We start from the raw sequence: 11,424 nt of genomic DNA on the forward strand, positions 1-11,424 counted from the left end.
ATTTATTGGAATTTAATATGTATCTATATATAATTAATATATTTATATAATATATCAATATATATTATATATATTGATATACCATATATGATACATAATCAATATGTATTGTACTGATATTATATAAAAATATAATTAATATTCTATAATTACTATAATTTTTATATAATTGTATTATGTATTATATATTATATATAAATTATGAGAATACTACTATATATATTATATTATATATCATATATTATACATATATGTGTATAATGTAAATATATTGATATATATTTTTATATATATTTTATAATACATATTTCAATAATATGTATTATAGAAATATATTAATATTTAACATATTTAGGCAATTTATACTATGTTTTTATTTTATAAAGCTGCGACTCACTGCTCCACCCGTGGGTCACACTTTTAAGGGGCCCTGTTGCCCTTTTAAAAGGCTCTGTTGCCCTTTTAAGGGCATTGCCCTTTTAAGACGCTCCATTGCCCTTTTAAGGGCATTGCCCTTTTAAGAGCGGTCGGTGGGGCCCAGACCGCGCCTGCGCGGCTCCATTGCTGCAACTTTCAACTTTTGGGATTCGCTCCCTCGGGGTTCGGGGGGAATTTGGGGGGATTTGGGAGCTCCCGGGGGGCGCAGCACCGCCCCTCCCGCCCGGCAACCCCCGGCCGCGCCATGGTGTCCTGGATCCTCAGCCGGGTGATTGAGTGAGTGGGGTCCGGGCGGTGTAACGGGGGGGGGGGTCACAGGGATCCCCCGTTCCCAGTCCCCCCATTCCCGGTCCCCCCATTCCCGGTCCCCCCTCCCGCTATTCCATTAACGGGGATCCCCGTGCTGGGCCCGCAGCGGGGACTCCTCCGAGAGGCCCCCGGCGGGGTGACCCCAAATTTCCCTATGGGGGTAACCAACACTGCTGCCCCAACCGTGCCACCCCCCAAAATGGATCCCTGAGCTGCTGCTGGGCCTCCCTGCCCGGCCTGCGGAGGGTGGGCACGGCTGGGGTGCCCTGCATCGCCCAAGGGTGGGGGTCCCCTGAGGAGGCCCTGCCCCAGCTTGGGGGGGGTCTCTGCTCTGAGGGTGCCCCCATTTCCTGGCGGGGTCTCTGTTCTGAGGGTGCCCCCATTCCCTTGCGAGGTCCCTGCTCTGAGGGTCCCCACATTTCCTGGTGGGGTCTCTTCCCACAGGGTGCCCCCATTTCCTGGCGGGGTCTCTGCTCAGAGGGTCCCTGCCCAGAGGCTTCCCCCATTTCCTGGCCGGGTCTCTGTTCTGAGGGTGCCCCCATTCCCTGGCGAAGTCTCTGCCCAGAGGGTCCCCCCATTTCCCAATTCCCTGGCAGGGTCCCTGCCCACAGGGTGCCCCCATTTCCTGATGGGGTCCCTACCCGGAGGGTCCTCCCCATTTCCTGGCGGGGTCCCTGCTCTGAGGGTGCCCCCATTTCCTGGTAGGGTCTCTCGGGATCTCTGTTCTGAGGGTGCCCCCATTTCCTAGCGGAGTCTCTGCCCACAGGGTGCCCCCATTCTCTGGCGGGGTCTCTGCCCACAGGGTCCCTCCGTTTCCTGACGGGGTCCCTGCTCTGAGGGTTCTCCCATTTTCTGGCAGGGTCTCTGCCCAGAGGATGCCCCCATTTCCTGGCGGGGTCTCTCGGGGTCTCTGTTCTGAGGGTGCCCCCATTTCTTGGTGGGGTCCCTGCTCAGAGGGTCCCTGCCTAGAGGGTCCTCCCCATTTCCTGGCGGGGTCCCTGCTCTGAGGGTGCCCCCATTTCCCAATTCCATGGCGGAGTCCCTGCCCACAGGGTGCCCCCATTTCCTGATGGGGTCCCTGCTCAGAGGGTCTTCCCCATTCCCTGTCTGCATCTCTGCTCTGAGGGTTCCCCCATTCCCTGGCGGGGTCCCTGCCCAGAGGGTGCCCCCATTTCCTGGCCAGGCCTCTGCTCTGAGGGTGCCCTCATTTCTTGGCAGGGTTTCTGCCCACAGGGTCCCCCCTTTTCCTAGCGGGGTCTCTGCCCACAGGGTGCCCCCACACAGGGTGCCCCCATTCCCTGGCGGGGTCCCTGCTCTGAGGGTGCCCCCATTCCCTGGCGGGGTCCCTGCCCAGAGCAGGGACACCAGCTGGGTGTTTGGGGTGCCGGCACCTCCCTCAGCCCCGGCCCTGAGCCTGGCACGGGGACGGAGCCCGCGGGGAGCAGCCCGGGCCCTGCCCCGCCCGGACAGGTCGGGCCGGTCCCGGGGCTGTGGGAGGAACATGGCCGAGCCTCCGCGGAGCCTCCCGGGCCTCTGTCCCGGGCTCGGCTCGGTGCTGGAGGGGCTCCGGGCCGGGCTGCAGCGCCGGGCCCGGCGGCTCTGCTGGGCCGGGCTGCTGCTGCTCTACGCGGGCTGGCCGAGCTGCCTCACCCCCCCCCTGCGCTACAGGCTGCTCTTCGGGATGCTCTACCCGGCCTACGCCTCCTACAAGGCTGTGAAGACGAAAAACATCCGGGAATACGTGAGTCAAGTGCTCGGGGAGCCCTTTTCCTGGGGCTCCAGTCCCTCCTCCTCCCCATTTTTCCTTGGGGCTCCAGTCCCCCCTCTCCCTTTCCCTTGGTGCTCCTGTCCCCACCCTCTTTTCCTTGGGGCTCCAGTCCCCCCCCTTCTGGGGCTGCAGTCCCCTCTTTTCCTTGGGAATCCAGTCCCCCTTTCCAGTCCCCAGTCACCCTTTCTGAGGTTCAGCCCCACCTTTTCCCAGGCTCCAGTCCTCCACTGTTTCCTGGGCTCCAAGTCCCCCCTTTTCCCCAGACTCCAGTGTCCAGTTTCCAGGGTTCAGACACCCTTTTCTTAGGGCTCCAGTCCCCCCTCCTTTTCTGGGCCTCCAGTTCCCCTCTTTCTCCAAACCCCAGTCCCCCTTTTGCTGGGCTCCAGTCCCCCCTTTCCCGTGAGCTCCAGTCTCCTTTTCCCAGGCTCTGGTGCCCCTTTCCAGGGTTCAGTCCCCCTTTTCCCAATGTCCAGTCCCCCTTCCTTGGGTTCAATCCCCCTCTTCCAAGCCCCCAGCCCCCCTTTCTGGAGTTCAGTCCCCCTTTTCCCAGTCTCCAGTGCCCCTTTTCAAGGCCCCAACCCCTTTCTGGGGTTCAACCTCCCTTTCCCAGTCTCCAGCCCCCCATTCTGGATTCCAGCCCCCCTTTTCCCAGTCCCCAGCCCCCCTGATGTGTTCCCCGTGCTCCCCAGGTCCGATGGATGATGTACTGGATCGTCTTCGCTCTCTTCATGGCCACAGAGACCTTCACCGACCTCCTCATCTCCTGGTGAGCCTGAGGAGGGACTCTGCCTGTCCCCAAACCCCCCCTTGATGTCGGGGGGGACCATGAGGTGCCTTTGGACCCCTCCCATCTCCTGCCTTCTTGCCCAGGCTCCCCTTCTACTACGAGGTGAAGATGGCTTTTGTCATCTGGCTGCTGTCGCCGTACACGCGGGGGGCCAGCCTGCTCTACCGCGGCTTCGTGCACCCCACGCTGGCCCGCAGGGAGAAGGTAAAACCCCAAAATCCCGGGGCTCTGCGGGTCCCCCTGCCCGGCCTGGGGGGGGTCAGCCCCTCCTTGAGTTGAGGTGGGGGTACCCCGGGGATGTGGCATTGCCTGAGGTCGTGGGAGGTGATGATGTGCAGGGATGTGGGGATGCACTGGGGGGTGACCATGCTCAGGGACATGGTGGTACCCTGGGAGGTGACAATGCTCAGGGACATGGGGATAAACTGGGAGGTGACAATGCTCAGGGGCATGGCATCGCCCTGGGAGGTCACAGTGCTCAGGGACATGGGGATGTACTGGGGGGTGACAATGCTCAGGGACATGGCACCGCCCTGGGAGGTGACAATGCTCAGGGACATGGGGATAAACTGGGAGGTGACAGTGCTCAGGGACATGGCATTGCCCTGGGAGGGGACAGTGCCCTGGGAGGTGACAGTGCTCAGGGACATGGCATTGCCCTGGGAGGGGACAGTGCCCTGGGAGGTCACAGTGCTCAGGGACATGGCATTGCCCTGGGAGGTGACAGTGCTCAGGGACATGGGGATGTGCTGGGGGGTGACAGTGCTCAGGGAACTCAGGGAATGCTCCAGGTGATGGCATTGCCCTGGGAGGTGACAGTGCTCAGGGACATGGGGATGCACTGGGAGGTGCCAATGCTTGGGGAATGCCCCAGGACATGACAATGCCCTGGGACATGGGGATGCACTGGGGAGGTGACAGTTCCCTTGGAGTGACAATGCCCTGGGAGATGACAATCCTCAGGGAATGCCCCAGAACGTGGCATTGCCCTGAGAGGTGGCAATGCTCAGGGACATGGCATTGCCCTGGGAGGGGACAGTGCCCTGGGACATGGGGATACACTGGGGGGTGACAGTGCTCAGGGAATGTCCCAGGACATGGCATTGCCCTGGGAGGTGACAATGCTCAGGGACATAGGAATGCACTGGGAAGGTGACAGTTCCCTGGAAGTGACAATACCCTGGGAGGTGACAATCCTCAGGGACATGGTGATGGCGCTGGGAGGTGACAGTGCCCTGGGACATGGGGATACACTGGGGGGTGACAGTTCCTTTGGAGTGACAATGCCCTGGAAGGTGACAGTGCCCTGGGACATGGTGATGCACTGACAGTGACAATGCTCAGGGACATGGCATTGCCCTGGGACATGGCATTGCCCTGGGAGGTGACAATGCCCAGTGACATAGGGATGCCCTGGGAAATGACAATGCCCAGGGGGGTGACAATCCTCAGGGAATGCCCCAGGACTTGGCATTGCCCTGGGAGGGGACAGTGCTCAGGGACATGGTGATGCACTGAGAGTGACAATGCTCAGGGACATGGCATTGCCCTGGGACATGGTGATGCCCTGGGAAGTGACAATGCCCAGGGAGGTGAAAATGCCCAAGGACCGGCCATGGCCCAGAGGTGACACTGCCCAGGCCACCACCCCGCCCTGCCAGCGTGTCCCCGTTTGTCTCTCAGGACATCGATGCCTTCCTGGTCCGTGCCCGCGAGCGCAGCTACGAGACCGCTGGCTGCGCTTCGGCAAGAGGGGCCTCAACCTGGCGGCCACCGCCGCCGTCCAGGCGGCCACCAAGGTACCCAGCAGCGTGACAGGAGAGGGTGACATCCCCTGGGCTGGGGTCTGATGTGTCCTCTCCGTGTCCCCCGTGCAGAGCCAGGGCGCGCTGGCCGGGCGGCTCCGCAGCTTCAGCATGCACGACCTGCGCTCCCTGCCCGAGCAGGCCCCCGTGCACTTCCAGGACCCGCTGTACTTGGAGGAGCAGGGGAGCCTCCAGCAACCCCTGGGTGAGCAGCTGGGTGGTCACAGAGAGGGGGGACCCAGCAAAGCCCATGGTGGCTGTGCTGGAGGTGGCACGTCCCCTCTGTGCCCAGGCCTCCGCTATGAGAGCGAGTCGGACGAGGAGGAGCTGTGGTCGGACTCGCAGGTGTCCCCCTCGGTGTCCCCACGCCGGGATGCCAGACCCCTGTCCCGCTGGCAGAGCCTGAGAACCCTGAGGAAGAACCCAGGAAAAGAGGTGACGTGGGAGGGGGACACAGTGGGGATATGGGGCTGTGTCAGGGTGTCCTGACTGTCCTTGTCCCTGTCCCTGCCCAGGCCTCTTGCCGGCTCCTGCGCAGCCGCACCAGGAGGAGAGCGGCTCTGTCAGAGCAGGAGAGCTGAAAATGCCAGGAGACCTCTGCCAGGAGGCCGGACAGGAATTTGCTGCTGCGGCATCAGGAGGGACGACCTGTGGCTCCTGCACCCCTGGGGAGGCTCCTGCACCCCTGGGGAGGCTCCTTGCATCCCCGGGCTGGCTTCTGGTGTCCCCAGGGTGGCTCCTGCACCCCTGGGGTGGCTCCTGGCGTCCCCAGGGAGGCTCCTGGCATCCCCAGGGTGGCTCCTGGCGTCCCCAGGGAGGCTCCTGGCATCCCCAGGGTGGCTCCTGGCGTCCCCAGGGAGGCTCCTGCACCCCCTGAGGAGGCTCCTGCACCCCTGGGATCCTCACACTGTAAATCCCTTCCACGTGGCCCCTCGAGGAGGGGGCAGCAGCTCATCCCCAGACCCCCCAGCTCGGCGCTGGCGCCTCTCCTGTGGGGTCTGGCCCCTCCTTTTTCCCCCCATCCCATGAACACTACAGGCTCCCCCGCTTCTGCTGCCTTATTCACAACATTCCCGTTCCCCTGGGAGCCAGGGGTGGATGTGCCTTGTCCCTCTGAAGCCAAAGCCATGGGCCCTGCCAGGGCCCTCCCCAGACACAGACTGACACCCCCATACTTGAGCCCAGAGCACTGGGCAGCACACAGCTTTTAACATTCCCCTCTCTCAAAAAGAGGGTTTTGTACCTGGAAAAATAAATGTTTGTTACAGACTTCAGGAAGCAGGAGTTGCCCCCAGTGCTGTACCCCTTCCACAGAAGCTTCCTGAGATTGGTTTTTCTCTTGGAGGGAGTTCTGGAATCCTGTTTCAGGATCCCAGGTACAGTCCCAGACTCCTTCAGGGAAGTTTCCTGAGATTTTTTCCTTTGGAGGAAGCTGTACCCTCAGGGATCCATCCAAGATCCCTCCAGGCATCTCCAGAGCCTTTCCCCCACATTTCAGGTTCCAGAATCCTCCATAGCACCCTCTGACTGCTCCAGGGAAGCTTCCTGAGATTTTTTTCCCATTTGGAGTTAGCTGTACCCTCAGGGATTCTCCTGGTGTCTCTCAGAGCCTTTCCCCCACATTTCAGGTTCCAGAATCCCCCATAGCAACCCCCAACTCCTCCAGGGCAACTTCCTGAGATTTTTTTTCCCCTTTGGAGTTAGCTGTACCGTCAGGGATCCTCCAGGCATCTCCCCGAGCCTTTCCCCCACATTTCAGGTTCCAGAATCCCAGATAGCATCCCATGACTCCTCCAGGGAAACTTCCTATGAATTTTTCCATTTGGAGTTAGCTGTACCCTCAGGGATCCCTCCAGGCCTCTCCCCGAGCCTTTCCCCCACATTTCAGGTTCCAGAATCCCCCATAGCACCCCCTGACTTTTCCAAGAAAGTTTCCTGAGATTTTTTTCCTTGGGGGAAGCTGTACCCTCAGGGATCCATCTAAGACTCTCTCCAGGCATCTCCCAGAGCCTTTCCCCCACACTTCAGGTTCCAGAAGCATCCCCCGACTCCTCCAGGGATACCTCCCGAGACCATTTTCTCATTTGGAAGCAACTCCATCCTTGGGAATCCCACCCCACGCTCCTCAGGGGCATCTCCCAGAGTCTTTTGTGTCCCTGCGGCCGCCGGTGCCATTCCCGAATTGCCGGGGCTCCCTGCAGTAGCCGCGTCCCCCACGGCGTGGCAGCAGCAGCCGGGACACCGGACCTGTCCCGGCCACCCCCGGATTGTCCCCTCTCCCTGCCCCATCCCCAGCGGGCTGGGGGTGGCACAAGGTGACTCTGGGGCTGTCCCGCGGTGCCCCTGCTCGCTGGCATCAATCCCCTCGCTCCCAATCCCGCCTGCCCTCACGCCGGGGCCGCCTGTAGTTGTATTTTTAGCCTTTGGCTGCTGCCCGATTTCGGGGGTCTCCCCAGGGCTCTGCGGGGCAGCCCGGGCCGGCCAGGGGTGTTGGAGCAGATTAGGTGGAGGTGGCTGGATTAGCCCTGTCCGACTGCCTGCGAGACGATTACTTAAAGCAGCCCAGGAGGAAGGCTGGGTGGGGACAGCGAGGGCCAGGGGCTGCCTGTAATCCCCTAAAGCCGCTTAGGGAGCGTGGTTCCTCCAAGGATACGGCCCGGGGAGGCTGCTGGGGCCGCCTGGGGGTCAAACGGGGGGTTCTTGTATGTGGGGGGGCTCCCAGGTGGGCTCACGGCAGCGTTGGAACCTCGGTGTTGCATCGCCGGGGTGCGGGGGATTCCCAGCTTGGGGAAACTGAGGCACGCCAGCAGCGCCTTCGCATGGGGGAAAAGGGAAGGGACACGACACCAGCGGCTTCCTGGGAAGGGACAGGGAGTTTTGGAGTCCTGCTTTGCTAACCCCGCGTGTGCCCCGGGGGCTGAAACCCAAGGAGGGGACAGGAGGCGGGCGGGGCGGCACAGCCCGTGCCCCCGGGGCCTGGGCAGCTGCGGCGGTGCCAGCGCTGATCGCAGCTGTGTCAGCGCACGGGCCGGTGCCAGGCTGCATCAGCAGAGCCCTAATCCCCCGCGGCTCGCCTGGCACCGCCCCAGCGCAGCAGTTTAAGCGCCTGACCTCAGCTCGCCCGCTGCCAGCGTCCCCTCCGGGGAGGGGCTGCCAGGCTGAGCCCGGCTGGCAGCGCTGTGGGGACCCCCTGTGCCACCCTGTGCCACCCCAAAGCCCTGGGCAAGGTTTGGGTGGCCGGACTGGGGGGACAGCGGGGCTGGGGGGGTGTGGGAGGTGACACAATCCAGGGCGCTCAGGGAGGGGATTGTCCCCCTGTGCTCTGCTCAGGTGAGACCCCACCTGCAGCTCGGGGGTCCCCAACAGCAGAGGGACGTGGAGCTGCTGGAGCCAGTCCAGAGGAGGCTCCAAAACTGGAGCCCGTCTGCAGCCAGGCTGGGAGGGCTGGGAGTGCTCACCCGGAGAGGAGAAGGCTCCAGGGACACCTCAGAGCCCCTTGCAGGTCCTGGAGAGCTGGAGAGGGGCTGGGGATGAGGCAGGGAGGGACAGCACACGGGGAATGGCTCCCTGCCTGCATCCCTGCGAGCTGGCAGGGGACCCGGTGACGCAGGGCTGCTCTGTGCCAGCTGACAGGGACACGGCTGATGCTGGGCTGCCAACCCCGGGCCGCGGTTCCTGCAGGGCCGGGCACTGCGGGGGTGTCACCCACCCCTGCTCTCCTCATGCTCAGGGAAATTTGGGGTCATTGCTCCCAGATGGGATTTACCTCCTTGGGAGCTGCTGGGCGCTTGGGGGGCCACCCCCAGAGCCCCCTCCTCACCCCCGGGAGCAGCCTGAGCCCCCCCAAGCCCACCCTGGTGACACCAAGTGACATCAGGCTCCTCATCCATCCCCCCTCCTTCCCTGCCCCGTGCCCAGCTCATTTCACCCCTTTGCTGTGCGATGCTCCTGCCATCCCCGCGCTGCCCTTCACCCCCCAGCCCGGCTGTTTGGGGGTCCCAGGTGAGGGTGGGACCCCCCCGGTCCCCACGGGGCTCCCCCCACGCTGTCCCCTGCCGGTGGCCGCTGGCTGAGTCAGCTGTCGGGGCCGCAGCCATGTGAGGCCGCGCACACATGGCTCCCCGCGCGGCACCGCGCTGTATTTTTAGCAGACGGTATCAAAAGCATAATTATGTCTGTTGTTTAAACGCAGCCTCTTTTCTGGCAGCCCCGGGAGCTCTCAGCTGCCTCCCGCCGCAGAGGGCAGCGAGGGCGGGCTGAGGAGCCGCGGGAGAGGCGGGGGGGAGGATGAGACCCCCCCCTCTACACATCCATCCCTCCATCCATCCCTCCCCAGGGCTGCCGCGCAGGTAAAACCTCCCCTCCTCATTCTGGGGGGGGCTCCCGCTGCGCCCCCACAGCGTGTCTGCAGCGCGCTCATGCCCCCAGGCTGCCGGTGAGGATGAGGAGGATGAGGAGGAGGAGGATGGCGAGGAAGATGATGACTGGTGGGAAGCGCGGCGGTGGCGGGAGGGGTCGGGAAAAGGGCGTTCGAGGTGACGGGAGTGTGGGAGGACACGGCTGAAGGAGCGCTGCTGCTGCTGCTGCTGCTGCATCCCCCCCTACTCCCCGCAGCCGCCTGTCCCCCCAGGGACGCGTCTGTCCCCAGCCAGCCCGCGCTGGCACCGAGCACGGTGCCGGCTCCGTGTCCCCGCCGTGACACAGCGGCCGCTGGCCTGAGCAGTTTTTGGGGGACCGCGATCCCCAGGGCATCACCTCCAGGGCCAGCTGGGCACCCCAGGTGGAGCGGGGAAACTGAGGCAGAGCGTTCCCGGCCGCCAAGGGAAACTGAGGCAGCGAGCAGGGGCTGCCCAGCGCTCTGTCCCGTGTCACCGGGAGCTGGAGCACCGTGGGGACACCGGAGGGGCCCGGGCTGAGGGCAGGAGCCCCCGGGCACTGCCAGGTAGGTGCTGCCAGGGCCGCCGGGGTGGCACGCAGGTGGCAGCGGGCTGCCCGTGTCCCTGGCTGCCGTCCTAAGCCCTCGGCCGCGGGGTGAGCTTTTAATGACATCAAGGTATTTGAAGCGGGCTCCTGGCGCTGGGTAAACAGGAGTGCCGGGCACGTGGAAGGGGGCAGGGGGTGGCACAGGAGCGGGCACGGTGCCCCCGCAGCGGGGAGGGAAGGAGGGATGCGGGGACGGCAGCATCGGGCAGCGTCCGTCACCTGCGGCTGCTCGGGCACCGCGGGGCTGGCACAGCGGCGTGGGGGGCACCCCTGGCACAGGTGGGTTGGCTGCCACACCCCGCCGTGCCCTCTGCCGCTGCTTCTGCTCGCTCCGTCCATCCCGAGCTTCGCCTTGACGGTGTGCGGCACCGGGAGGGAGCGAGCGGGGCCGAGCCGGGCCGAGCCGGGCCGGGACAAGCCGAGCCGAGCCGAGCCGAGCCGGGACAAGCCGAGCCGGGCCGAGCCGAGCCGAGCCGGGCCGAGCCGGGCCGAACCGAGCGGAGCCGAGCCGAGCCGAGCCAAGCCGAGCCGAGCTGAGCCGAACCGAGCCGAGACGCGCCGAGCCGGGCGCGTTGCGGGTGTCGGGAGCGGCCCCAGCCCGGGGGGAGCGGCTCGGCCGTCCCCGGCAGCACAGCGAGCTGCGGGCTTAGCGATGCTTACTCACCTCCCCGGGGAAAAGCGGCAGATTAGGGACGGGAGAAGTGTCCGAGCCTGCGGCGGCGGGGCCGGCCGGGGCCGCTCGGGCTGTCCGGAACCGGCACCGGCAGCGGGGAGGTGCCCGGGCCCCGCCGTACCGGCAGCCAGGGCTGGAGGGGAGCGCAGGCTGCCAGAGCAGTTGGGCTGTGGCCCTAATTCCCAGAAAGCTGCTCGTGTGGGAGTGAGTGTCCTCCCGTGCCCTCCGCTCCGCCGCAGCCTCCAGACTCCTGAAGGTTTGACGTGGGGTTTTTTTTTTTCCTTTTTTTTTTTTTTCTTCTTATTTTTTTAATTTAAGCGCCGGGTGCAGATTAACAAAAGCTCTCGCGGCCGCCGCGCCCGGTGCTGGGCACAGAGGGGGAATCGGGGCTGCTTCCTCTGCCTGCGCCCTCAGCTTCCTCACCTGCGCCGCGCTGCAGGCAGGTAGGTGCGCGCCGGGCTCTGTGCCGGGGCTGCGAGGAGGAGGAGGAGGAGGAAAGGAGGAAGAGGAAGGGCTGGGGTTCTGTGTGCGCACTCCGGGCAAGCCGGAGCGGGGATCCATTTTGCATGAGGAAAAAGCTGGAGTTTGGGTTCTTCCCCGGTGGAGTTTGGGTTCTTCCCCGGTGGAGTTTGGGTGCTTCCCAGATGAATTTTGGGTTCTT

The 11,424-nt window shown here is 63.4% G+C and overlaps 1 protein-coding gene across 1 annotated transcript; it reads left to right on the forward strand.

Moving 5' to 3' along the window:
• The first annotated feature begins 559 nt into the window (after nucleotides 1–559).
• Nucleotides 560–6,371, forward strand: REEP4 (receptor accessory protein 4). Its single transcript, XM_030964252.1, is given in 9 exon segments — nucleotides 560–714; nucleotides 2,416–2,488; nucleotides 3,205–3,281; nucleotides 3,386–3,506; nucleotides 4,986–5,027; nucleotides 5,030–5,101; nucleotides 5,180–5,312; nucleotides 5,400–5,542; nucleotides 5,623–6,371. Coding segments are annotated over 9 exon segments (759 nt in total). The 5' UTR covers nucleotides 560–682; the 3' UTR covers nucleotides 5,689–6,371.
• The last annotated feature ends 5,053 nt before the right edge of the window (nucleotides 6,372–11,424 follow it).

This window comes from Camarhynchus parvulus, chromosome 22, assembly GCF_901933205.1.
Source record: "Camarhynchus parvulus chromosome 22, STF_HiC, whole genome shotgun sequence".
Lineage (NCBI taxonomy): Eukaryota > Metazoa > Chordata > Aves > Passeriformes > Thraupidae > Camarhynchus > Camarhynchus parvulus.